General features: G+C 40.5%; 1 protein-coding gene across 3 annotated transcripts in view; it reads left to right on the top strand.

Annotated features, from left to right (window-relative positions):
* Positions 1–26,941, top strand: part of WDR33 (WD repeat domain 33) — a 635,894-nt gene that overhangs the window by 201,509 nt on the left and 407,444 nt on the right. For all 3 annotated transcript variants that reach the window (XM_053709945.1, XM_053709944.1, XM_053709943.1), the window contains exon 8: positions 17,970–18,096. In XM_053709945.1, coding sequence (XP_053565920.1) covers positions 17,970–18,096 — 127 coding nt within the window. The remainder of the gene's footprint in view (positions 1–17,969; positions 18,097–26,941) is intronic.

Raw genomic sequence — 26,941 nt, 5'->3', positions numbered from 1 at the left:
TGGCGCTGGCTCACTTATATCTCCTGAGTGAAATATTTTTAAGGTTCTGTTCCTGTTCTGTCAATCAGGGCCCGTCAGGCGTGGGATTGCCTGATTCAGTTCGGCCTTCTGGGGATGCTTTGGCCTATGAGGCTTCAGGGGCCTCAACCTTGGGGCCGGGATCGTTTATCGATATGGCTAGGGATGATTTTGCCTTCCGTTAGAGGCTGGCATGTCTTCGTGTTTTACTAAGGCATGTTTTGGCGGTGCTAGAGGATTCCCGTCCTAGTGGGCGGAGGGATCCGAGGCCTTAGATGCCGGATGGCAAACTAGGTTAGACGTCTGGGGATGAAGCTAATCTCCTTGACATCTCCGTTTTTCTTTCTTTTATGTATCGTTCCAGTTCTGAGCTTGGGTGAATGGGGCCTCTGATTGGCTGGTCCTGTTTGCGTACCCATTCACCTTGGGCATTCACCTGCGGGTGCTGCCTTACTTTTATTTTGATCCGGAAAGGATGTATTTAATTTGTTTTAATAATTTCACATCTGATATAATTTCTGTTTTGGGAACATTCTTTCTCTGGAACTGATACTTGCGATTTTGTGGTCACATGGGCGCTAACTCGGAAGTTGCGTTCTTTTGGTTAGGAACGAAGTTATGTTCTAATTCATATTATCAAACCTTTGGGTCGATTTTTCTTGGACCTTAGACAGTTTTTGGGGTGTCCTTGTACCAGGCAGGTACTGGTTGGGCGCCATCTGCTGTTCTTTGGGTTCATGTCACCCTTGTGGTGTGGATTATCCTGTCGGATTCTGAATGTCACTTGGCCTATTGATATGGACCCTGGGCTCGGATTTTACTACGTGGTATGGGGCCTAGTGCGTAGATCTAACGCTTCTAGAGGAAAATTGGTAGTTCCAATATAAGTTGGCCTTTTCAGGGGCCTATGGCCACTCCACCCTGAGTGTGCTGATCTCGGAAGCTGAGCAGGGTTGAGCCTGGTTAGCACTTGAATGGAATACCAGGTGCTACAATTTGCTTGTTACGTGACCGACTTTTTTCAAGACGCCATCGGGGTTCCTAGGGGTCCTTGGGGAATCAGAACCATAGTTTTCCACTCCTGTAGAGTTTGGAGATGTGATTGAACTCCGGAGGTCTGGTATTCTGGGTGTTTGACAATTTACGTCTTCACTTTCGGTATCTTCCAGATGTCGATTCTTGTAGCCTAGTCGCTTTCCTTTACGACGGCGGAGTTTTCTTTATTTCACGTTTTGGGTTGGATCATCTGTTCTGGAAGTGTCGAACATGTCCTCCCTTTTTTTTTCTCAGTGTTTCGTTTGCTCCAGTACGTGGAGTGCAGGGGTCACCCTGCCTTTTCTGCCAGGAGCTGCGAGGCTCCCATTATTATTCCTGTTGCAGGGATTTCGGGAGATCGATCCGGTAAGGATTTCTGGAGACTGTTGTCTTCTCAATCTAAGAACTGCGCCTTGTCATACCATGGTCTTTAGACTCTTTGGTGCTATCCTTCGACCTTATGCAGATCTAGCCTTTTAGGCTTAAAGGACCAGTCAACACTGTAGATTTGCATAATCAACAAAGGCATGATAAGAAGACAATGCAATAGCACTTAGTCTGAACTTCAAATTAATAATAAATTTTTGTTAAATAAATTGAAAAGTTATGTCTATTTCCACTCCCCCTGTACCATGTGACATCCATTAGCCAATCACAAATGCATATACGTATATGCTGTGAATTCTTGCACATGCTCAGTAGGAGTTGGTGACTCAAAAAGTGTTAATATAAAAATACTGTTAATGGAAGTACATTGGAAAGTTGTTTAAAATTGCATGCTGTATCTGAATCATGAAGTTTAATTTTGACTTGAGTGTCCCTTTAAATGTAGGAGGTCCGTGGTCAGTAACAGACTTTCGCCTTTCTGAGGTCTGGGAAATTACCTTCCTCTTCCTCCTTGCGATCCAAGGGTACTGGTTGCCCATTTCTTCAACTGGTCAGTTTTTTCAAACTCTTGGGTTGTTGCTAGGTAATCTACGTCTACAGACTTTAGATTGTGGAGGGCTCTGTCTTGGGTGCGCTCCTAAAGGAAATGTGATATTAGACTGCGCTAGAACAAGAGGGTATGGCTAGTGAGTTAGAAGGGACTTCCTCTAAAAGGTCCCAAAAAGGAGTTAGCAAGCAAAGAAATAACACACCAGCGCCAAGGATTGGCTAAAATACCCAAAGGACACAGAATCTGTTTATGAAATAAAATAAATATTTATTACTGAACTATATATAAAAACAATAAGAATAAGGTAATCCGATAAAAGACGTTGGTAATTCTCACTATGCCAGAGGAATTATGCATATTCAGGTTGGCCAACCTTAAAAACAAAAACAAAAAATGTGGATGTAATAAATATAGTAGATCTATCTATAAATGCATATATAAAAACTAACTTAGCACAGAGAATTGAATAAAAACTGTAGCAGCACAGAGAAATAAAAACGATATTAGTATAGTGCGAGGTATTATATAAATAATATACAGCAGATCAAAGGGCTGAAAGATCTGTACTTTATACACTAGTGAACCTAACGATGATTATTCTTATCGTTGGTGTTAAAATATACCAATCGTATACTAGATAAGGACCGTTATTATGAGAACAGATAGTCTGTCAAATCAATGTTCTTTATGCGAAATACATCAAAGAATGACAAACGGATTAAACATCTGTTAGTCTGTTGACAAAGGCTGAGTATTCTCAGCTGAAACGCGTTGCTGCTAACTTTTTCACCCCAAGGAGATCGCTTAGGACGCATCTGAAACCACTTTCTACTACAGCCGTAGAGCCGGGATCCTCATCGTAAGCGGCTACTCCCCCAAAGGCTAGGACCAATCAGAGCCCCTTCCGGAGAAGGCGCGCACTCTGTAGGTTCACAGCAGGAGAACGCCGAAAAGTCCAGACCGGCTGTCATCCTAAATATTTGAAGGATCCTCTTGCAAAGCTTCCACAGAAGCGAAACGGTTGTTCTTATTGGATGACTTGCACTGGGCAATTTACAATCAGTTTGTCATTCTTTGATGTATTTTGCGTAAAGAACATTGATTTGACAGACTATCTGTTCTCATAATAACTGTCCTTATCTAGTATACGATTGGTATATTTTAACACCAACGATAAGAATAATCATCGTTAGTTTCACTAGTGTATAAAGTACAGATCTTTCAGCCCTTTGATCTGCTGTATATTATTTATATAATACCTCGCACTATACTAATATCGTTTTTATTTCTCTGTGCTGCTACAGTTTTTATTCAATTCTCTGTGCTGTTAGTTTTTATATATGCATTTATAGATAGATCTACTATATTTATTACATCCACATTTTTTGTTTTTAAGGTTGGCCAACCTGAATATACATAATTCCTCTGGCATAGTGAGAATTACCAACGTCTTTTATCGGATTACCTTATTCTTATTGTTTTTATATATAGTTCAGTAATAAATATTTATTTTATTTCATAAACAGATTCTGTGTCCTTTGGGTATTTTAGCCAATCCTTGGCGCTGGTGTGTTATTTCTTTGCTTGGGTGCGCTCCTACCATGGGAGACAGCTGATAGATTCCTCAGGAACTTAGATCTTTCGATCGGTCCCGTTTTTCGAGAACTCTGGCTTTGGACCACGTCTCTTACCTGGAACAGGCATTGACGGTTCTGCTTAACCTTTGGTTCCCCCACGTGTACCTTTTGAGGGCGGGGTTTCTGACTCTCATGGGAGATTACTGTCTGCCTGAGGCTTATGTTTGAGGTTTCTCTGACGGGTCCCTACTTGTTTTCTGGGACATCTGTGCTTCCTTGTAGACTCCAGTTGTCGTTTCAACTGGGCTGGCGATATTGGCCGAAGGGTCTCGCCTATATTGGTAGGGTGGTTACCGTTGATTTGCTCCCTTTTCTTCTCACCTAGGGTTAGGGATGGGTTCTTGCGTGTTCTCCTTGTCCTGGAGGTACCTCAGTAGCTGTGAAGGCCCGTGGGTCCTTGCTTTTCTCACCTTGTAGGATTTTTTCCCTTTCTAACGTATCCATAATCATGGAACTGGATTCTGGTATTAGGTTGCTTGGGGGTAAGAGTACTTTCTTCTCTGGCGGAGTGTTCCTTCTTCTGGAAGGCTGCAGTGTAGGGGTTTTCGGACCCGAGCACAAAGTTATCTTTCATGACTCCTGGAGCATGCCAGTTTTAGTAGCGGTCAGAGTTCTACTCCGGGGTTTTGATCCTGATAGATCCATCCTTTTTTCTTCCGACAGTCTGGGACTCTTGTCTTAGGTCTTTAACTAGCCTTTGGGCTGGGACCATTATACTGGTGGGAAGGTCGGGGATTGGTCTGCTCTATGCAGTGTTGACCGTTTACTATTAAGTTTGTCCTCCTTTTCGGTGAGGGGACACTTGGTACCCATCTCTCTACTGGTGGCGTCTGCTGCTTGGATGGGACGCTCCTTGAAGCCCGGAAAATTCTGGTCAGGAGCTCTTGAGATTTTTCAGCGCTTTTTCGTGGGACGAGTCCCACGAGAGCTTAGGGTCAGCTTTGCTGCCTGGATATCGGTCATCGCGAGTTCTTGTTTACAGGTGGCTCTGTGTTCTCTTGGAGAGCTAAGACAGTTATCCTGTCTGCTTGTCTATGCTTGTCTTACCTGACAGGTTTTGACTTGGCTATGATGCAATAGGGAACTCACGTTTTTTTTTGGAACACCATATGTGGTATGGTTCTGTGTCAGGTATATGAGGGTGGCCTTCTCGTCATCCTAGTGATGTTTTTCCTGAGTATGGACTTATTTTTCTGGTCCTTGTCCTTCTAGGGAGTTTGTCTCCCTGGGCAGTGGTTCTGTGGCAACCTTGGGTTGCTCTGTTTGTTTTGAGCCTGTGTTGGATGGTCCTTTGGCTCTCTTATGGGGTCCACTATTCTCCCACTCGGGGGTAGATGGAGGTTTTTTACTTTTAGGGGTATTTTCGTGGGAGTCACACTGCTAGGCTGGCTCCTCGGAGGCCTTTGTGCTCAGCAGACTCTGGGTCTGAGTGGTCTCTAGCATGGCTTTGCAGGTTATGTAACTAATGAGCAGTTACCTGGGCTTCCGGTTTTTCCCTTGTTGTTAAGAGATTTTGTAGGGTGTTGGGTCATTTCAGACTGTGGTGCCTTTAGAAAGGGACTGCCTTTTTGTACCCGCCCTTTGTTTGCATTCAGTGTCCTCTAGCTTTGTTATTTTCCCAAAAGTAATAAATGCAGCTGTGGACTCTTCCCGTTTAAGAAGAAAAACATAAATTATGCTTACCTGATAAATTTTCTTTTCTTCTGACGGGAAGTGTCCACAGCTCCCGCCTGTGTTTTATCTGAGACGGCAGATTTTTTGTTCTTCTGGCACCTTTTTCACCCTGATATTTCTCCTATTGTTCCTTTTTCCCTTGGCAGAATGACTGGGGGATTAGGGAAGTTGGGGAGGTATTTGAATCCTTTGGCTGGGGTGTCTTTGCCTCCTCCTGGTTGCCAGGTTCTGTCCCGTCGGAAGAAAAGAAAATTATTAGGTAAGCATAATTTGTTTTTTGGTGGCAAAATTCTTCAGCTGTCTTCCCTGATTGTATCTCAGTGCAAAGAATATAGTTTTCTGCTCATTTTTGAGATGCACTATTATAACATGACCCACTCCATGAGCTATATCTGGCTTTAGTGCGATCTGTAACCTATTTAACCCTAAAGTGGTTAAGCAATTAATTTAGGGCTATGTACATATGAGGGGAAGGCCTTTTGTTTTTCTATCTGACTTGAAAATATCATCTGAACATGTGATATGTGTAAAGGGAACATAATTTACCTCAATTTCCTCAGCAGCCACATCCCATTATAAAACAGACCATCCGGATAATAGTCCCAAGACTTGCAAAGGAATATGCATCTGGCATGTGCAGGCACAGTCATGTTATATCCTTCCATAGTTTATCCCCTTAAGGACCAGCGACGTACCCTGTATGTCGCTGGCCTTTTTTTGGGACTTGATTGTTTTTTAGCGCGGTCTTGCCACCAGCGTTGAGACTGCTCTATTCAACAAAGCCTTCTGGAGGGAGGGTATTAATAGCGTCTTCTTGCTAGACTTGTGCTATTATGTCCTGAAAAAACCCTTAATGACCAGTGACATACAGGGTACACTGTGGTCATTAAGGGGTTAAGTAAGTTTACTATGAAATCTCTCAATTTCAGTGAAATCTCAAGAGATCACAGTAATGTAAAGTGTGACACCAGCACTGATTGAGCTGATTGGCTGTTGTAGGTTTTTCCCCCTACATGCGGCTAACAGTAGTTGAACGATAACTGCTGACAGAGCACTTACTATTGTAAACTGAAGACATTTTGAGGTAAAATATCTTTTATCTAGAGATTTTAATGTGGCATTTTATTATGTCCCTTTTAAATGGTGATTTGCAAAAATACCATACACTTTATTCTTGGGCTAAATAGCCACATTTTGTACGATGGTTTTCCTCAATACTCTTGTTGCCCTTTTATAATTGACAAAAGAACAAATGTTCTCACAATATCTAAATTCTGGTCACTGAGGAAGTTATGAGACTGTCATGCACTTCATTTTGGAGTGCAACCTGGATACCACTTTGGCTGTGTAAAGGACAGAATTTAATTGATCTTTTTTTAAAAAAGGGCCTTAGATGTCTACTGCATTAGTGTAAGAAAAAAAGATTTGGACCCTAATATTTATGCGCTGAAAGTGAAATCACTTTTCAACAATGGAACTGTTCTAGATAGTATGTACCTGTTTGTCTTTACATACTAATGGCTAATTTTAATGATTTTTTTTTGGAACTACAAATATGGTATTTGTTGAGAAAGTTTTGCAATCAATTAATATAGCCTAATATTAATTGGTTAATCTCTCCTGATTCTTTCATATGTTTAGTTTGTATCTGTACTCTTTCTAGTGGGGAATCATGTTTAATGTGCTCTCACACTTTAATATTGGAACATTGTGCAAAAAAATGGCTTAAAACCTTTGTCACCTGCAGGACAGAACTCTCAACCTGTGACAATCACAGTATGTTAAGAGCTCTTTATGGGAAACTGAGGCTGATGGGAAGTGGAAAGCAAAATAATCACATAAAACTGATGGCTTTCCATGTAGGGGGGACAAAATTTTTGAAAAACTAGCTAATGTCTGTAAAAGGTGGTAGGTGGTGTTCCAATAATAGCCACTCCCCAAAACTCAACTTTTTAGGCTCCACCATAGACCTCATTTAACTCCCACCCTGCATTTTCCAAATATTAAAATAAGTGATTGTATCCCCTTATTACCGGAAACATACATGATTTCTTTCATGTAATTGGCGAGAGTCCATGAGCTAGTGACGTATGGGATATACATTCCTACCAGGAGGGGCAAAGTTTCCCAAACCTCAAAATGCCCATAAATACACCCCCCACCACACTAACAATTCGGTTTTACAAACTTTGCCTCCTATGGAGGTGGTGAAGTAAGTTTGTGCTAGATTTCTACGTTGATATGCGCTTCGCAGCATGCTGAAGCCTGTTTTCCTCTCAGAGTGCAGTGAATGACAGAGGGATGTGAAGGGAGTATTGCCTATTGAATGCTATGGTCATTCTATCGGGGATCTATTTAATAGGTTCTCTGTTATCGGTCGTAGAGATTCTTCTCCTACCTCCCTTTTCAGATCGACGATATACTCTTATATACCATTACTTCTGCTGATTCTCGTTTCAGTACTGGTTTGGCTATCTACTATATGTAGATGAGTGTCTTTTGGTAAGTATTATTTTATTTGACACTCTCAGCTATGGTTGGGCACTTTATATGTAAAGTTCTAAATATATGTTTTATACTTATATTTGCCACGATTCAGGTTAATCAGTATATTTCCTTCTTACAGACTGTCCGTTTAATTTTTGGGAAATGCATATGAATAAATATTTTCCTTACCTGAAAATTTTTCAAATTGACTTTTCTTTTTAAATTGCGGGCTATTAGGCTCGCGGGTGCAAAAAATGCTAGAATTTATTGCGTCATTTTTGGTGAAAGACTTTTTTGGCGCAAGAATTACGTTTGTTGACGTTAATGACGTCATTTCCGGCGTCATAGTTGACCCCGAGAGTTTTCACGTAGTTGCGTCATCTATGACGCTCATGTTTGTTGCAGATGTTTTTGGCGCCAAATTTTTTGTCAATTGTGGGCATCATACTTGGCGCCAGTTTTTTTTCACATTATTTAAGTCTTTGTTTCTTTTTGCTTCTGGTTTCCAGAGGCTTATTCTGTTTGCATTTTTTCCCATTCCTGAAACTTTCATTTAAGGAATTTGATAATTTTGCTTTATATGTTGTTTTTTCTATTACATATTGCAAGATGTCTCAATCTGACCCTGTATCAGAATCTACTTCTGGAATGCTGCTGCCTGATGTCGGTTCTACCAAAGCTAAGTGCATTTGTTGTAAACTTGTGGTAACTGTTCCTCCGGCTGTAGTTTGTGTTAGTTGTCATGATAAACTTTCAAAAGCAGACAATATTTCCATTAGTAGTAGTCCATTACCTGTTGTTGTTCCTTCAACATCTAATGTTCAGGATATTCCTGTTAATGTAAGAGAATTTGTTTCTAATTCTATTCAGAAGGCCCTGTCTGTTATACCACCTTCTAATAAACGTAAAAGGTCTTTTAAAACTTCTCATAAATTAGATGAATTTTTAAACGACCGCCAGCATTCTGATTTATCTATCTCTGATGAGGATCTATCTGGTTCAGAAGATTCTGCCTCAGATATTGACACTGACAAATCTTCATATTTATTTAAGATGGAGTTTATTCGTTCTTTACATAAAGAGGTGTTGATTGCATTAGATATGGAGGAGTCTAGTCCTCTTGATATTAAAACCAGTAAACGTTTAAATTCGGTTTTTAAACCTATTATTCCAGAGGTTTTTCCAGTTCCTGATGCTATTTCAGATGTAATTTCTAGAGAATGGAATAGTTTGGGTACTTCATTTACTCCTTCTTTAAGGTTTAAGAGACTGTACCCTCTGCCGGCCGATAGATTTGAGTTTTTGTCAAATATCCCCAAAGTTGATGGGGCTATCTCTACTCTTGCTAAGCGTACTACTATTCCTACGGCAGATAGTACTTCTTTTAAAGATCCTTTAGATAGGAAGCTTGAATCTTTTCTAAGGAAGGCTTGTTTATGTTCAGGTAATCTTCTTAGGCCTGCTAATTCTTTGGCTGATGTTGCTGCAGCTTCAACTTTTTGGTTGGAGGCTTTAGCGCAACAAGTACCAGATCATAATGTGTATAGCATTGTTAAGCTACTTCAACATGCTAATAATTTAATTTGTGATGCCATTTTTGATATCATTAGAATTGATGTCGGGTATATGTCTTTAGCTATTTTAGCTAGAAGAGCTTTATGGCTTAAATCTTGGAATGCAGATATGACTTCTAAGTCAACGTTGCTATCTCTTTCTTTCCAAGGTAATAAATTATTTGGTTCTCAGTTCTATAATTTCAACTGTCCCTGGGGGGGAAGGGAGCTTTTTTGCCTCAGGATAAAAAAATCTAAGGGTAAATTTAGGGCTGCTAACCGTTTTCGTTCCTTTCGTCAGAATAAGGAACAGAAGCCTGACCCTTCCCCTAAAGGAACGGTTTCCAATTGGAAGCCTTCTCCAGTCTGGAATAAATCCAAGCCTTTTATAAAATCAAAACCAGCCCCCAAGTCCGCATGAAGGTGCGGCCCTCATTCCAGCACAGCTGGTAGGGGGCAGGCTACGATTATTCAAAGATGTTTGGATCAATTCAGTCCAAAATCATTGGATTCAGAACATTGTTTCTCAAGGGTACAGAATAAGTTTCAAGGTAAGACCGCCTGTGAGAAGGTTCTTTCTCTCACGCATTCCAGTGAACCCAGTAAAGGCTCAGGCTTTCCTGAAGTGTGTTTCAGACATGGAGTCTTCTGGGGTAATTGTGCCAGTTCCATATCTGGAACGGGGTCTGGGGTTTTATTCAAATCTGTTCATTGTACCAAAGAAAGAGAATTCTTTCAGACCAGTTCTGGATCTAAAAATTTTGAATAGTTATGTAAGAATACCAACATTCAAAATGGTGACTATAAGGACTATTCTGCCTTTTGTTCTGCAAGGGCATTATATGTCCACAATAGATTTACAGGATGCTTATCTTCATATTCCAATTCATCCAGATCACTGTCTGTTCCTGAGATTCTCTTTTCTAGACAAGCATTACCAATTTGTTGCTCTTCCTTTTGGCCTAGCAACAGCTCCAAGGATCTTCATAAATGTTCTCGGTGCCCTTCTCTCTGTAATCAGAGAGCGGGGTATTGCGGTGTTTCCTTATTTGGACGATATCTTGGTACTTGCTCAGTCTTTACATTCTTCAGAATCTCACACAAATCAACTTGTGTTGTTTCTTCAAGAACATGGTTGGGGGATCAATTTACCAAAAATTTCCTTGATTCCTCAGACAAGGGTAACCTTTTTAGGATTCCAAATAGATTCAGTATCAATGACTTTGTCTCTAACAGACAAAAGACGTCTGAAATTGGTTTCAGCTTGTCGGAACTTTCAGTCTCAATCATTCCCTTCAGTAGCTATGTGCATGGAAGTTTTAGGTCTCATGACTGCAGCATCGGACGCGATCCCCTTTGCTCGTTTTCACATGAGACCTCTTCAGCTTTGCATGCTGAATCAATGGTGCCGGGATTATACAAAGATATCACAATTAATATCCTTAAATCCCATTGTTCAACATTCTCTGACGTGGTGGTTAAATCACCAGCGTTTAGTTCAAGGGGCCTCTTTTCTGGAGCTGTCTATGGATCTCTTACAGTGCAGGGGGTTTGGAAATCTCAAGAGGCGAGATTACCAATCAATATTTTGGAACTCCGTGCGATTTTCAGAGCTCTTCAGTTCTAGCCTCTTCTGAAGAGAGAATCGTTTATTTGTTTTCAGACAGACAATGTCACAACCGTGGCGTATGTCAATCATCAAGGTGGGACTCACAGTCCTCAGGCTATGAAAGAAGTATCTCGGATACTTGCATGGGCGGAATCCAGCTCCTGTCTAATCTCTGCGGTTCATATCCCAGGTATAGACATTTGGGAAACGGATTATCTCAGTTGCCAGACTTTACATCCGGGAGAATGGTCTCTTCACCCAGATGTGTTTCTTCAGATTGTTCAGATATGGGGGCTTCCAGAAATAGATCTGATGGCTTCTCATCTGAACAGGAAACTTCCCAGGTATCTGTCCAGATCCAGGGATCCTCAGGCGGAAGCAGTGGATGCGTTGTCACTTCCTTGGAATTATCAACCTGCTTATCTTTCCGCCTCTAGTTCTTCTTCCAAGAGTGACTTCAAAAATAATAATGGAACGTTTGATTGTACTGCTGGTGGCTCCAGCATGGCCACACAGGTTTTGGTATGCGGATCTTGTTCGGATGTCCAGTCGCCAACCTTGGCCACTTCCGTTAAGGTCGGACCTTCTAACTCAAGGTCTGTTTTTTTCATCAGGATCTCAAATCATTAAATTTGAAGGTATGGAGATTGAACGCTTAGTCATAGAGGTTTCTCTGACTCAGTGATCAATACTATGTTGCAGGCTCGTAAATCTGTGTCTAGAAAGATTTATTACCGAGTTTGGAAGACTTACATTTCTTGGTGTTCCTCTCATAAGTTCTTTTGGCATTCTTTTAGAATTCCTAGGATTTTAGTGTTTCTTCAGGATGGTTTGGATAAGGGTTTGTCTGCAAGTTCCTTGAAAGGACAAATCTCTGCGCTTTCTGTTCTGTTTCACAGAAAAATTGCTAGTCTTCCTGACATTCGTTGTTTTGTACAGGCTTTTGTTCGTATCAAGCCTGTCATTAAGTCAATCTCTCCTCCTTGGAGTCTTAATTTGGTTTTGAGAGCTTTACAGGCTCCTCCGTTTGAGCCTATGCATTCTCTGGATATTAAGTTACTTTCTTGGAAAGTATTGTTTCTTTTGGCTATCTCTTCTGCTAGAAGAGTTTCTGAATTATTTGCCTCCTTTTCTGATTTTTCATCAGGATAAGGCGGTTTTGCGGACTTCATTTAAATGTTTACCTAAGGTTGTGAATTCCAACAACATTAGTAGAGAAATTGTTGTCCCTTCGTTGTGTCCTAATCCTAAGAATTCTTTGGAAAAATCTTTGCATTCTTTGGATGTGGTAAGAGCTTTGAAATATGTTGAAGCTACTAAAGATTTCAGAAAGTCTTCTAGTCTATTTGTTATGTTTTCTGGTCCTAAGAAAGGTCAGAAAGCTTCTGCTATTTCTTTGGCTTCTTGGTTAAAACTTTTGATTCATCATGCTTATGTGGAGTCGGGTAAATCCCCGCCTCAGAGGATTATGGCTCATTCTACTAGGTCAGTTTCTACTTCCTGGGCTTTTAAGAATGAAGCTTCTGTTGATCAGATTTGCAAAGCAGCAACTTGGTCTTCTTTGCATACTTTTACTAAATTCTACCATTTTGATGTTTTTTCTTCTTCAGAAGCCGTTTTTGGTAGAAAAGTTCTTCAGGCAGCTGTTTCAGTTTGATTCTTCTGCTTATAATTTCAGTTTTTTTCATTATAAGATTAAACTTTTTGATTTGGATTGTGGATTCTTTTTTTCAGCGGAATTGGCTGTCTTTATTTTTATCCCTCCCTCTCTAGTGACTCTTGCGTGGAGTTCCACATCTTGGGTATTTGCTATCCCATACGTCACTAGCTCATGGACTCTTGCCAATTACATGAAAGAAAACATAATTTATGTAAGAACTTACCTGATAAATTCATTTCTTTCATATTGGTAAGAGTCCATGAGGCCCACCCTTTTTGTGGTGGTTATGATTTTTTTGTATAAAGCACAATTATTTCAATTCCTTGTTGATGCTTTTGCTCCTTTCTTATCACCCCACTTCTTGGCTAGTCGTTAAACTGAATTGTGGGTGTGGTGGGGGTGTATTTATAGGCATTTTGAGGTTTGGAAACTTTGCCCCTCCTGGTAGGAATGCATATCCCATACGTCACTAGCTCATGGACTCTTGCCAATATGAAAGAAATGAATTTATCAGGTAAGTTCTTACGTAAATTATGTTTTTTATCTGCCAACCACTAGTAATGAATGCTAGGTAGCAACCTCTCCCCCTACAAACTAGATTTACCTTCTTGGCTTTTGGTAGCACAGAAAGGCTAGCGACTCTCCAGGGCTGAGAATAACACACACATAGCTGACTGAGTTATAGACGGCCTTCAAAAAATGTAGATACCGTACAAAAACTGCTGCTGAACTGATCAGTAGCACAAATTGCATAAATGGGTTGTGCGACTAGTGCTGCTCATTGTGTCAGGTACCTTTTCAGGGGTTAAACACATAGTTTTGCAGGGTCTTAGTTTTTTCTAATGCTCTTTTTAAAAAGCTTGCAATGCTTTCATTTTGCATCTACTATTAGGTAGCTGATGTTATACTATATAGTCTGTTAGTTGAAAATGCGACGCTTAATTTAACAATGATAAATCTACTAAGCTATATTTTGCGATAATGAAAACGTTCTCAATTAAGCCCACTTTACAATCTTTGTGAGAAGTTAAATGGTTCTAAGGCAGACTATTTGTTTAATAAAAACTTTGCATTTGTGTTCTGGTAGGCCATATTACTATTTGATTTCCATTCAAGTCGAGTGCAATTGTAATACTATACAGGATTGCATTTATCTTCTGGATGGACAGCAGAGCCTTTTATTACCCAAAAACTCCTCTCGTCCAATCTGGCAAGTAAATGACAAACCTTACCAGCCCGCAAGAAATGTTAATCGCCCTTGCATGTCTGCCTGTAGTGTTTATATCTTTTTAAAAAAAGCGAAGTAAAGAGTTAATATAATCTCACAAAGCATTGCCAGTAAGTTGGGAAAATATCTAATGCACTGGTTTTCCAACCTGTTCTCAAGCCTCCCCAACAGGCCATGTTTTCTGAATTACCTTGGATGAGAGCAGGTAAAATAACTGTTTACTAATTAGCTGATTGTTTCACCTGTGCTCTAGTTCAGATATCCTGAAAATGTGGCCTGTTAGGGAGGCACGAGGACAAGTTTGAAAACCAGTGATCTAATGCAAAACTGAGCAGCATTTAAAAAAAAACAAAAAATGGCTGTTATGATATATATATATATATATATACAGTGAGGCCTCGGTTTACGAATTTAATTCGTTCTCCGGGTCGTTTCGTATTGCGAAAAATTCGTAAACCGAAACACGGTTTCCCATAGGAATGCATTGAAAATCAATTAATGCGTTCCGGAGGTCCGAAAAAATTCAAATAAAGTGTCCAAAAAATGCTCCAAAAGGCTTAACAACTTGCTGCAAATGGCTCCAATGTCTCCAAAAGGCTCCACAACTTGCTGCAAATGGCTCCAAAAGGCTTAACAACTTGCTGCAAATGACTCCAAAAGGCTCAACAACTTGCTGCAAAATGGCTCCAAAACCTCTCCAACACCTCCACACTGGTACCCAAACTTCATTAATTCAATCATACTTGAGTATGCAGGGGGCACAGGGGCCACTGGTTTCGTATTGCGAAAAATATTCGTAAACCGAGGGGGGCAAACCGGCATTTTGTTTCGTATTGCGAAAAAAATTCGTAAACCGAGTCAATTTTTCTTCAAATTTCGATTTCGTAAACCGAAATTTCGTATACCGAGTCGTGCGTAAACCGGGGCCTCACTGTATATATATATATATATATATATATATATATATATATATATATATATATATATATATATATATATATATATATATATATATATTGAATAAATATGTACATGCTTACATACATATATATTTGTGTTAACCCTTTGAGTGCTGATGACGGCTCTGAGCCGTCATGAGCACTCTCCCACCTTGAGGGAGATCTGGGGGCTCCTTACTACTGCTACCCCGGCGATCGTGCCTGCAGAGTGACAGGCATCGCCGGGGCTTGACGTGATGCGCGGTGACGTCACGCGCAATTACGTGATGGCGCGCAACTTTATTTATACTTAACAATAATAAGTATAGGAGAAGGGGGCATGCTGCTTAGAAGCCTGTATCTCAGGCATCTAAGCAGCTACAGACCCCTAAGACCTACTGTTGGAAAGGTAATCCTTTCCAACAGTATAGGTCTTGGGGGTCTGTAAAAAATAAATAAAAAAAAAAGTTTCAAAAATAAAAAAATCAAAAGAAAATATTAGCACCCAGGTGGGAAATGGCTTAGCAGCCAAAGGGTTAAAGGGGTACTAAACCCACATTTTTTCTGTAATGATTCAGATAGAGCATGCAATTTTAAGCAACTTCTAATTTACTCCTATTATTAATTTTTCTTCGTTCTCTTGCTATCTTTATTTAAAAAGCAGGAATGTAAAGCTTAGGAGCTAGCCCATTTTAGGTTTAGCGACATAGCGCTTATTGGTGGCTACATTTAGCTACCAATAAGCAAGTGTAACCCAGGTTCTGAACCAAAAATGGGCCGACTCATAAGTTTTACATTCCTGCTTTTTAAATAAAGATAGCAAGAAAACAAATTATAATAGAAGTAAATTAGAAGTTGCTTAAAATTACATGCTCTATCTGAATCATTAAATAAAAACATTGGGTTTAGTATCCCTTTAATATGTGTGTATATACACACATAAACACAAATATATCTGTATATTTTTATATACATATTTATTTAAACTTGCTGCCCATCGCTGCGTGACTTACCCCCTTCACTGCACTAGGTTCTCAAGTCGTGTCTCACTGCATGAGAACAAGGCTCCCATTGGATCCTATGTAAGCGTGCTCTATTGAGTGCAAAGCTTCCATGCAATGTGAACGCGAGCGCTGGACTTAAAATACCAGAGCACAATTGCGTGTGCTGGTATTTTGATTGGAGTGCAAATATCACGCGAGCGTAAGTGCAATTTTGCAATCCACTCATAATCTAACCCTTATTTAACCATACACAAAAAATTACAAGCATATTGTATTCATTTGACAAACTGATAATTGTTTATGGACATGTTTAGGCTATATTAAAGGGACACTGAACCCAAATTTTTTTCTTTTGTGATTCAGATAGAGCATGCAATTTTAAGCAACTTTCTAATTTACTCCTATTATCAATTTTTCTTTGTTCACATGCTATCTTTATTTGAAAAAGAAGGCATCTAAGCTTTTTTAGTTCAGACTCTGGACAGTACTTTTTTATTGGTGGATTAATTTATCCACCAAAGTCTGAACCAAAAAAAGCTTAGATGCCTTATTTTTCAAATAAAGATAGCATGTGAACAAAGAAAAATTGATAATAGGAGTAAATTAGAAAGTAGCTTAAAATTGCATGCTCTATCTGAATCACGAAAGAAAAAAAATTGGGTTCAGTGTCCCTTTAATCAAGTATATGAAGAATTGTCATCCAAATGTCATACACACTTGAAGGTGGTTTTCACTTTACAGCAGGGCTCCGGTCACTAACACGCTGTATGTATATATACACACATTCATACATACATACATATCTGAGAACCAACATCCAGAGTGCACTGCAAGCATAATACAGATTCCAAAGATATATATATATATATATATATATATCTGTCACACACACATACATATATGAGACACACATGCACATGTAAATATTTACAATCACACACATATATGCACATACAAAATAAACTGTATTACAATAGCTCTTTAGAAACGTTTTTATTTTGTAAGATGAACATCACTGTGCCCAGCGGTGGCCTATATTAGAGGATGACCATAAATAATGTGCACAAAGTGAACAAGTTCACAGTACTGCTCCATGTACTAGCATGACCGCTAAGTCCACACACCTCCTCCTGAAAGCCCTTTGGCCTCACAGCGACCTAGCACACCAGAACAAAGTACTGTTTAACCCATACTAAGTTCACACACACACACAAAAGAAGCACTCGCCTCCCTAGCATAGAAGCATGATGTTTGTCTACCTGCTCAGACAACCTTTAGGGTTGGTAAGTAGCAACTGACAAGGAATAGGTTGAGAGCCGTGGACATAATGGGGAGTTGTTTGCTTTTGACAGAAAGAACCTCCCCTTTCTTTTCTCCCATTCCCTGTGTATGTGGATGGCTTTAATATTTTTTTTTTTTTTTCTTTTATTGCTACTGTTTGTCCCACTTAGGAAAATGTCAGGTCGCCGGTTCGGGCTGGTAAATTAAAATTTTTACTTGCCCACAAGGAGTTTTGGTCGCATTTGGTGATCAGACCAGTATATTCATATGCACTGGAGATGTATTTCTTAGGTGGAGGACTATACTGATATGTTAAGTAATTGCATATAAGTTAGTCTACTGATGCTATGTACTGCTCTAATGTAGACATGTTTATATATATATATATAGAGATATATAGAGATATATAGAGATATATAGAGATATATAGAGATATATAGAGATATATAGAGATATATAGAGATATATAGAGATATATAGAGATATATAGAGATATATAGAGATATATAGAGATATATAGAGATATATAGAGATATATAGAGATATATAGAGATATATAGAGATATATAGAGATATATAGAGATATATAGAGATATATAGAGATATATAGAGATATATAGAGATATATAGAGATATATAGAGATATATAGAGATATATAGAGATATATAGAGATATATAGAGATATATAGAGATATATAGAGATATATAGAGATATATAGAGATATATAGAGATATATAGAGATATATAGAGATATATATGTAGAGTAAATAAAATATTTATCAGTGATCTAGTAGGAGTAATACTATGCTTCTGCACAATGGACATGCCGAAGATATTCTACTATTAAAAACACTTTAACAAATGTCTTGCTGAGAAATATCATTGACATTGTTTCACCTTCCTCAGGACATGGTGCTGATGTGAAGTGTGTTGACTGGCATCCAACTAAGGGGCTTCTTGTGTCCGGAAGCAAAGATAGTCAGCAGCCAATCAAATTCTGGGACCCAAAGAATGGGCAAAGTCTTGCAACTCTGTAAGTTTACAAAAAAAAAATGTTTTTATGATTTTGTAAGAGAAGACCGGTAATAGCTTAATACTGATTTTGTCGATACATAGAACAGTATTAAAACATCCATATTTGTTATGGTCACATTGTTACTTTTAACCTTTAGCAAATTGTTCTAGTATCCAGTTATTTTAACCATCTAAATAATGCAAAATAAACTTTCTTTCTCCAACATTGGTGTGTCCGGTCCACGGCGTCATCCTTACTTGTGGGATATTCTCTTCCCCAACAGGAAATGGCAAAGAGTCCCAGCAAAGCTGGTCACATGATCCCTCCTAGGCTCCGCCCACCCCAGTCATTCTCTTTGCCGTTGCACAGGCAACATCTCCACGGAGATGGTTAAGAGTTTTTTGGTGTTTAAATGTAGTTTTATTCTTCTATCAAGTGTTTGTTATTTTAAAATAGTGCTGGTATGTACTATTTACTCTGAAACAGAAAAGGATGAAGATTTCTGTTTGTAAGAGGAAGATGATTTTAGCAGACAGTAACTAAAATCGATTGCTGTTTCCACACAGGACTGTTGAGATGAAGTAACTTCAGTTGGGGGAAACAGTTAGCAGTCTTTTCTGCTTAATTTATGACTAGCCATATTTCTAACAAGACCATGTAATGCTGGAAGGCTGTCATTTCCCCTCATGGGGACCGGTAAGCCATTTTCTTAGTTAAACATAAAAGAATAAAGGGCTTCAAAAAGGGCTTAAAAACTGGTAGACATTTTTCTGGGCTAAAACAATTGCTTTACTAGGCATATTATGCAGATTCTAACTAATTATTGGTATTATAATCTTGGGGAACGTTTAGAAAAACGGCAGGCACTGTGTTGGACACCTTTTTCAGATGGGGGCCTTTCTAGTTATAGACAGAGCCTCATTCTGGGACTGTATAGGGGTTAAATGTAAAAACGGCTCCGGTTCCGTTAATTTAAGGGTTAAAGCTCTGAAATTTGGTGTGCAATACTTTTAATGCTTTAAGACACTGTGGTGAAATTTTGGTGAATTTTGAACAATTCCTTCATACTTTTTCACATATTCAGTAATAAAGTGTTTTCAGTTTGAAATTTAAAGTGACAGTAACGGTTTTATTTTAAAACGTTTTTTGTGCTTTGTTGACAAGTTTAAGCCTGTTTAACATGTCTGTACCATCAGATAAGCTATGTTCTATATGTATGAAAGCCAATGTGTCTCCCCATTTAAATTTATGTGATAATTGTGCCATAGTGTCCAAACAAAATAAGGACAGTAATGCAACAGATAATGATATTGCCCAAGATGATTCCTCAAATGAGGGGAGTAAACATGATACTACATCATCCCCTACTGTGTCTACACCAGTTATGCCCACACAGGAGGCCCCTAGTACATCTAGTGCGCCAATACTTATTACCATGCAACAATTAACGGCTGTAATGGATAACTCCATAGCAAATCTTTTATCCAAAATGCCTACTTATCAGAGAAAGCGCGATTGCTCTGTTTTAAACACTGAAGAGCAAGAGGACGCTGATGATAACTGTTCTGACATACCCTCACACCAATCTCAAGGGGCCATGATGGAGGTTTTGTCTGATGGAGAAATTTCAGATTCAGGAAAAATTTCTCATCAAGCTGAACCTGATGTTGTGACATTTAAATTTAAATTAGAACATCTCCGCGCACTGCTTAAGGAGGTGTTATCTACTCTGGATGATTGTGACAATTTGGTCATTCCAGAGAAATTATGTAAGATGGACAAGTTCCTAGAGGTTCCGGTGCCCCCCGACGCTTTTCCTATACCCAAGCGGGTGGCGGACATAGTAAATAAAGAGTGGGAAGGCCCGGCATACCTTTTGTCCCCCCCCCTATATTTAAGAAATTATTTCCTATAGTCGACCCCAGAAAGGACTTATGGCAGACAGTCCCCAAGGTCGAGGGGGCGGTTTCTACTCTAAACAAACGCACTACTATTACTATCGAAGATAGTTGTGCTTTCAAAGATCCTATGGATAAGAAATTAGAGGGTTTGCTTAAAAAGATTTTTGTACAGCAAGGTTACCTTCTACAACCAATTTCATGCATTGTTCCTGTCACTACGGCAGCGTGTTTCTGGTTCGAAAGAAAAGAATCTTCGTATGAGGAGGTTATGGACAGAGTTCAAGCACTTAAATTGGCTAACTCTTTTGTTTTAGATGCCGCTTTGCAATTAGCTAGATTAGCGGCGAAAAATTCAGGGTTTGCTGTCGTGGCGCGCAGAGTGCTTTGGCTAAAGTCTTGGTCAGCGGATGTGTCTTCCAAGACAAAATTGCTTAACATTCCTTTCAAAGGTAAAACATTATTTGGACCTGATTTGAAAGAGATTATTTCAGACATCACTGGGGGAAAGGGCCACGCCCTCCCACAGGATAGGTCTTTTAAGGCTAATAATAAGCCTAATTTTCGTCCCTTTCGCAGAAACGGACCAGTCTCTAATTCTGTATCCTCTAAGCAAGAGGGTAATACTTCACAACCCAAACCAGCCTGGAAACCAATGCAAGGCTGGAACAAGGGTAAGCAGGCCAAGAAGCCTACCACTGCTACCAAAACAGCATGAAGGGATAGCCCCCGATCCGGGACCGGATCTAGTGGGGGGCAGACTTTCTCTCTTTGCTCAGGCTTGGGCAAGAGATGTTCAGGATCCTTGGGCGCTAGAAATAGTTTCTCAAGGTTATCTCCTGGAATTCAAGGAACTACCCCCAAGGGGAAGGTTCCACAGGTCTCAATTATCTTCAAACCAAATAAAGAGACAGGCATTCTTACATTGTGTAGAAGACCTGTTAAAGATGGGAGTGATACATCCAGTTCCAATAAGAGAACAAGGAATGGGATTTTATTCCAATCTGTTCATAGTTCCCAAAAAAGAGGGAACATTCAGACCAATTTTGGATCTAAAGTTCCTAAACAAATTTCTCAGGGTACCAACGTTCAAAATGGAAACTATTCGAATGATCCTACCTACTATCCAGGAAAATCAATTTATGACTACCGTGGATTTAAAGGATGTGTACCTACATATTCCTATCCACAAGGAACATCATCAGTTCCTAAGGTTCGCTTTTCTGGACAAGCATTACCAGTTTGTGGCACTTCCATTTGGATTAGCCACTGCTCCAAGGATTTTCACAAAGGTACTAGGGTCCCTTATAGCGGTTCTAAGACCAACGGGCATCGCAGTAGTACCTTACTTGGACGACATCCTGATTCAAGCGTCGTCCCTGTCAAAAGCAAAGGCTCATACGGACATCGTCCTAGCCTTTCTCAGATCTCACGGATGGAAGGTGAACAAAGAAAAAAGTTCTCTGTCCCCGTCAACAAGAGTTCCCTTCTTGGGAACAATAATAGATTCCTTAGAAATGAGGATTTTTCTGACAGAGGTCAGAAAATCAAAACTTCTAAGCTCTTGTCAAGTACTTCATTCTGTTCCTCGTCCTTCCATAGCGCAGTGCATGGAAGTAATAGGATTGATGGTTGCAACAATGGACATAGTTCCTTTTGCACGAATTCATCTAAGACCATTACAACTGTGCATGCTCAGACAGTGGAATGGGGATTATACAGACTTGTCTCCGACGATTCAAGTAGATCAGAAGACCAGAGATTCACTCCGTTGGTGGCTGACCCTGGACAATCTGTCACAGGGAATGAGCTTCCGCAGACCAGAGTGGGTCATTGTCACGACCGACGCCAGCCTAGTGGGCTGGGGCACGGTCTGGGAATCCCTGAAAGCTCAGGGTCTATGGTCTCGGGAAGAGTCTCTTCTCCCGATAAACATTCTGGAACTTAGAGCGATATTCAATGCTCTCAGAGCTTAGCCTCAACTAGCAAAGGCCAAATTCATAAGGTTTCAGTCATACAACATGACGACCGTTGCATATATCAATCATCAGGGGGGAACAAGGACTTCCCTGGCGATGAAAGAAGTGACCAAGATAATTCAATGGGCGGAGGATCACTCCTGCCACTTGTCTGCGATCCACATCCCAGGAGTGGAAAATTGGGAAGCGGATTTTCTGAGTCGTCAGACATTCCATCCGGGGGAGTGGGAACTCCATCCGGAAATCTTTGCCCAAATAACTCAATTATGGGGCATTCCAGACATGGATCTGATGGCGTCTCGTCAGAACTTCAAGGTTCCTGGCTACGGGTCCAGATCCAGGGATCCCAAGGCGACCCTAGTAGATGCACTAGTAGCACCTTGGACCTTCAACCTAGCTTATGTATTCCCACCGTTTCCTCTCATCCCCAGGCTGGTAGCCAGGATCAATCAGGAGAGGGCCTCGGTGATCTTGATAGCTCCTGCGTGGCCACGCAGGACTTGGTATGCAGACCTGGTGAATATGTCATCGGCTCCACCATGGAAGCTACCTTTGAGACAGGACCTTCTTGTTCAGGGTCCATTCGAACATCCGAATCTGGTTTCCCTCCAACTGACGGCTTGGAGATTGAACGCTTGATTTTATCAAAGCGTGGGTTTTCAGATTCTGTAATAGATACTCTGATTCAGGCTAGAAAGCCTGTAACTAGAAAAATTTACCATAAAATATGGAAGAAATATATCTGTTGGTGTGAATCTAAAGGATTCCCATGGAACAAGATAAAAATTCCTAAGATTCTATCCTTTCTACAAGAAGGTTTGGAGAAAGGATTATCTGCAAGTTCTCTGAAGGGACAGATCTCTGCTTTATCTGTTTTACTTCACAAAAGACTGGCAGCTGTGCCAGATGTTCAAGCATTTGTTCAGGCTCTGGTTAGGATCAAGCCTGTTTACAGACCTTTGACTCCTCCCTGGAGTCTAAATCTAGTTCTTTCAGTTCTTCAAGGGGTTCCGTTTGAACCCTTACATTCCGTAGATATTAAGTTATTATCTTGGAAAGTTTTGTTTTTGGTTGCAATTTCTTCTGCTAGAAGAGTTTCAGAGTTATCTGCTCTGCAGTGTTCTCCGCCCTATCTGGTGTTCCATGCAGATAAGGTGGTTTTGCGTACTAAGCCTGGTTTTCTTCCGAAAGTTGTTTCCAACAAAAATATTAACCAGGAGATAGTTGTACCTTCTTTGTGTCCGAATCCAGTTTCAAAGAAGGAACGTTTGTTACACAATTTGGACGTAGTCCGTGCTCTAAAATTCTATTTAGAGGCTACTAAAGATTTCAGACAAACATCTTCCTTGTTTGTTGTTTATTCTGGTAAAAGGAGAGGTCAAAAAGCGACTTCTACCTCTCTTTCCTTTTGGCTTAAAAGAATTATCCGATTGGCTTATGAGACTGCCGGACAGCAGCCTCCTGAAAGAATCACAGCTCACTCCACTAGGGCTGTGGCTTCCACATGGGCCTTCAAGAACGAGGCTTCTGTTGACCAGATATGTAAGGCAGCGACTTGGTCTTCACTGCACACTTTTGCCAAATTTTACAAATTTGATACTTTTGCTTCTTCGGAGGCTATTTTTGGGAGAAAGGTTTTGCAAGCCGTGGTGCCTTCCATTTAGGTGACCTGATTTGCTCCCTCCCTTCATCCGTGTCCTAAAGCTTTGGTATTGGTTCCCACAAGTAAGGATGACGCCGTGGACCGGACACACCAATGTTGGAGAAAACAGAATTTATGCTTACCTGATAAATTACTTTCTCCAACGGTGTGTCCGGTCCACGGCCCGCCCTGGTTTTTTAATCAGGTCTGTTGAATTATTTTCTCTAACTACAGTCACCACGGTATCATATGGTTTCTCCTATATATATTTCCTCCTGTCCGTCGGTCGAATGACTGGGGTGGGCGGAGCCTAGGAGGGATCATGTGACCAGCTTTGCTGGGACTCTTTGCCATTTCCTGTTGGGGAAGAGAATATCCCACAAGTAAGGATGACGCCGTGGACCGGACACACCGTTGGAGAAAGTAATTTATCAGGTAAGCATAAATTCTGTTTTCCTAAGATATGGTGAGTCCACGGCGTCCTCAATTACTGTTGAGAATATCACTCTTGGCCAGCAACAGGAGGCAAAGAGCACCACAGCAAAGCTGTTAAGTATCACTCCCCTTCCCATAATCCCCAGTCATTCTCTTTGCCTTTGGTGCAAGGAGGAGGTCAAATTTCTCTTGTAAGGTGTATCCAGTCCACGGATTCATCCATTACTTGTGGGATATTCTCCTTCCCAACAGGAAGCTGCAAGAGGATCACCCACAGCAGAGCTGTCTATATAGCTCCTCCCCTAACTGCCCAGTCATTCTCTTGCAGCTCTCGACAAGGGAAGCAGCTAGAGAGATGTGCATTAATGTAGTTAATCTTCAATCAAAAGTTTATTTTCAAATGGTACCGGAGTTGTACTATTTTAGCCTAAGGAAAAAAGTTGAAGAAGAGTCTGCCTGTGGTCTTTGATGATCTTAGCAGGTTGTAACTAAGGTCCATTGCTGTTCTCACACATAACTGAAGAGATGGGTAACTTCAGCTGGGGGAATCGCGTGCAGGGTCTCCTGCTCTGAGGTATGTGCAGTTTTAAATTTTTCTAGAGAAATGATATGCTAGAAAATGCTGACAGTACCTGATTTATTTAAGGTAAGCCTGATTACAGTGATTTAATAACGACTAGTATCATGCTTGCTGTAAAGGGTATTTTTTATATTATTTACTCACGTTACTGAATAGATATAACGTTTGCTTGAGGTGTATAAACGTTTATTTCATATTGGTGATAAAACTTTATTCTGGGGCCCAGTTTTTCCACATGGCTGACTAGATTTTGCCTAGGGATAGTTTTTTAAGGCCCTCTCACTGTGAGTACAGGTTGGGAGGGGCCTATTTTCCATCAGTTTTTGCAGCTTGAGACATCCAGCTTCCCTGAAGGAGTCCCCTGAACATATAGGACCTCTCTAAGGGGTTTCTGTGCCTTCCAAAGTCGTTGTATGGTCAGGTAGGGCCACAGTAGAGCTTTGGCAGTTTGTTGTGACTGTTTAAAAACGTTTATCGTTTTTTTGATCCGGTTTTGAAACTAAGGGGTTAATCATCCATTTGCAAGTGTGTGCAATGCTCTTTCAGCCTATTATACACACTGTAAAAATTTCGTAAGATTTACTGCTTTTTTCACTGTTTTAGCAGTTTCTGTGATTGTTTTTTTCTCTTAAAGGCACAGTACAGTTTTTATGTTTTGCTTGTTCACAGTTATTAGTGTTTTCCAAGCTTGCTGGTCTCATTACTAGTCTGTTTAAACATGTCCGACATAGAGGAAACTCATTGTTCATTATGTTTAGAAGCCATTGTGGAACCCCCTCTTAGAATGTGTACCAAATGCACTGATTTTACTATAGATTACAAAGACCATATTCTGGCTTTGACAAGGAGGAAGTTATGCCGTCTAACTCTCCCCATGTGTCAGATCCTATAAATTCCGCTCAGGGGACACCAAGTACATCTAGCGCGCCCATCGCGTATACCTTGCAAGACATGGCGGCAGTTATGAATCATACCCTTACAGAGGTATTATCTAAACTGCCAGGATTGCAAGGAAAGCAAGACAGCTCTGGGACTAGAATAAATACAGAGCTCTCTGACACTTTAGTAGCTATCTCTGATACACCCTCACAATATAATGAAGCTGAAGCAGGGGAGCTTCAATCTGTGGGTGATTTTTCTGATTTAGGGAAGATACTTCAATCTGATTCTGATATGTCTACATTTAAATTTAAGCTTGAACACCTCTGCGTATTGCTCAGGGAGGTTTTAGCAACTCTGGACAACTGTGACACTATTGTAGTCCCAGAGAAATTATGTAGATTGGATAAATACTATGCAGTACCTACTTACACTGATGTTTTTCCAATCCCTAAAAGGTTTTCTGAAATTATTACTAAGGAATGGGATAGACCAGGTGTACCATTCTCTCCCCCTCCTGTTTTTAAAAAGATGTTTCCTATAGACGCCGCTACACGGGACTTATGGCAGACGGTCCCTAAGGTGGAGGGAGCAGTTTCTACTCTAGCTAAGCGTACCACTATCCCTGTCGAGGACAGTTGTGCTTTTCTAGATCCAATGGATAAAAAATTAGAGGGTTACCTTAAGAAATGTTTTATTCAACAAGGTTTTATTCTCCAGCCTCTTGCATGCATTGCCCCAGTCACTGCTGCCGCGGCTTTCTGGTTTGAGTCCCTAGAGGAGGCTCTACAGGTTGAAACCCTGTTGGAAGATATTGACAAGCTTAGGGCCCTTAAGCTAGCCAATTCATTTGTTTCTGACGCCGTTGTTCATTTAACCAAGCTAACGGCTAAAAATTCAGGTTTTGCTATTCAGGCGTGTAGGGCGCTATGGCTTAAATCCTGGTCAGCGGACGTGACTTCAAAGTCTCAACATTCCCTTCAAAGGACAGATCCTATTCGGACCTGGACTGAAGGAGATCATTTCTGACATCACTGGAGGAAAAGGTCACGCCCTTCCTCAAGACAGGTCCAACAAATTAAGGACCAAACAATCTAGTTTTTCGGCCTTTTCGAAACTTCAAGATTGGCGCAGCTTCAACTTCCTCTAACACAAAACAAGAGGGAACTTTTTCCCAGTCTAAGCCGGTCTGGAGACCTAACCAGGCCTGGAACAAGGGGAAACCAGCCAAGAAGCCTGCTGCTGCCTCTAAGACAGCATGAAGGAGCAGCCCCCGATCCGGAAATGGATTTTGTAGGGGGCAGGCTCTCTCTCTTCGCCCAGGCTTGGGCAAGAGATGTCCAGGATCCCTGGGCATTGGAAATTGTATCCAAGGGTTATCTTCTGGAATTCAAAACCTCTGCAAACCAGATAAAGAGAGAAGCATTCTGACATTGTGTTCAAGACCTCC

Source organism: Bombina bombina, chromosome 4 (assembly GCF_027579735.1).
Source record: "Bombina bombina isolate aBomBom1 chromosome 4, aBomBom1.pri, whole genome shotgun sequence".
NCBI classification, from domain to species: Eukaryota; Metazoa; Chordata; class Amphibia; order Anura; family Bombinatoridae; genus Bombina; species Bombina bombina.
Note: the sequence above shows the minus strand (reverse complement) of the source record. Positions and strands in the feature narration are given on the sequence as shown.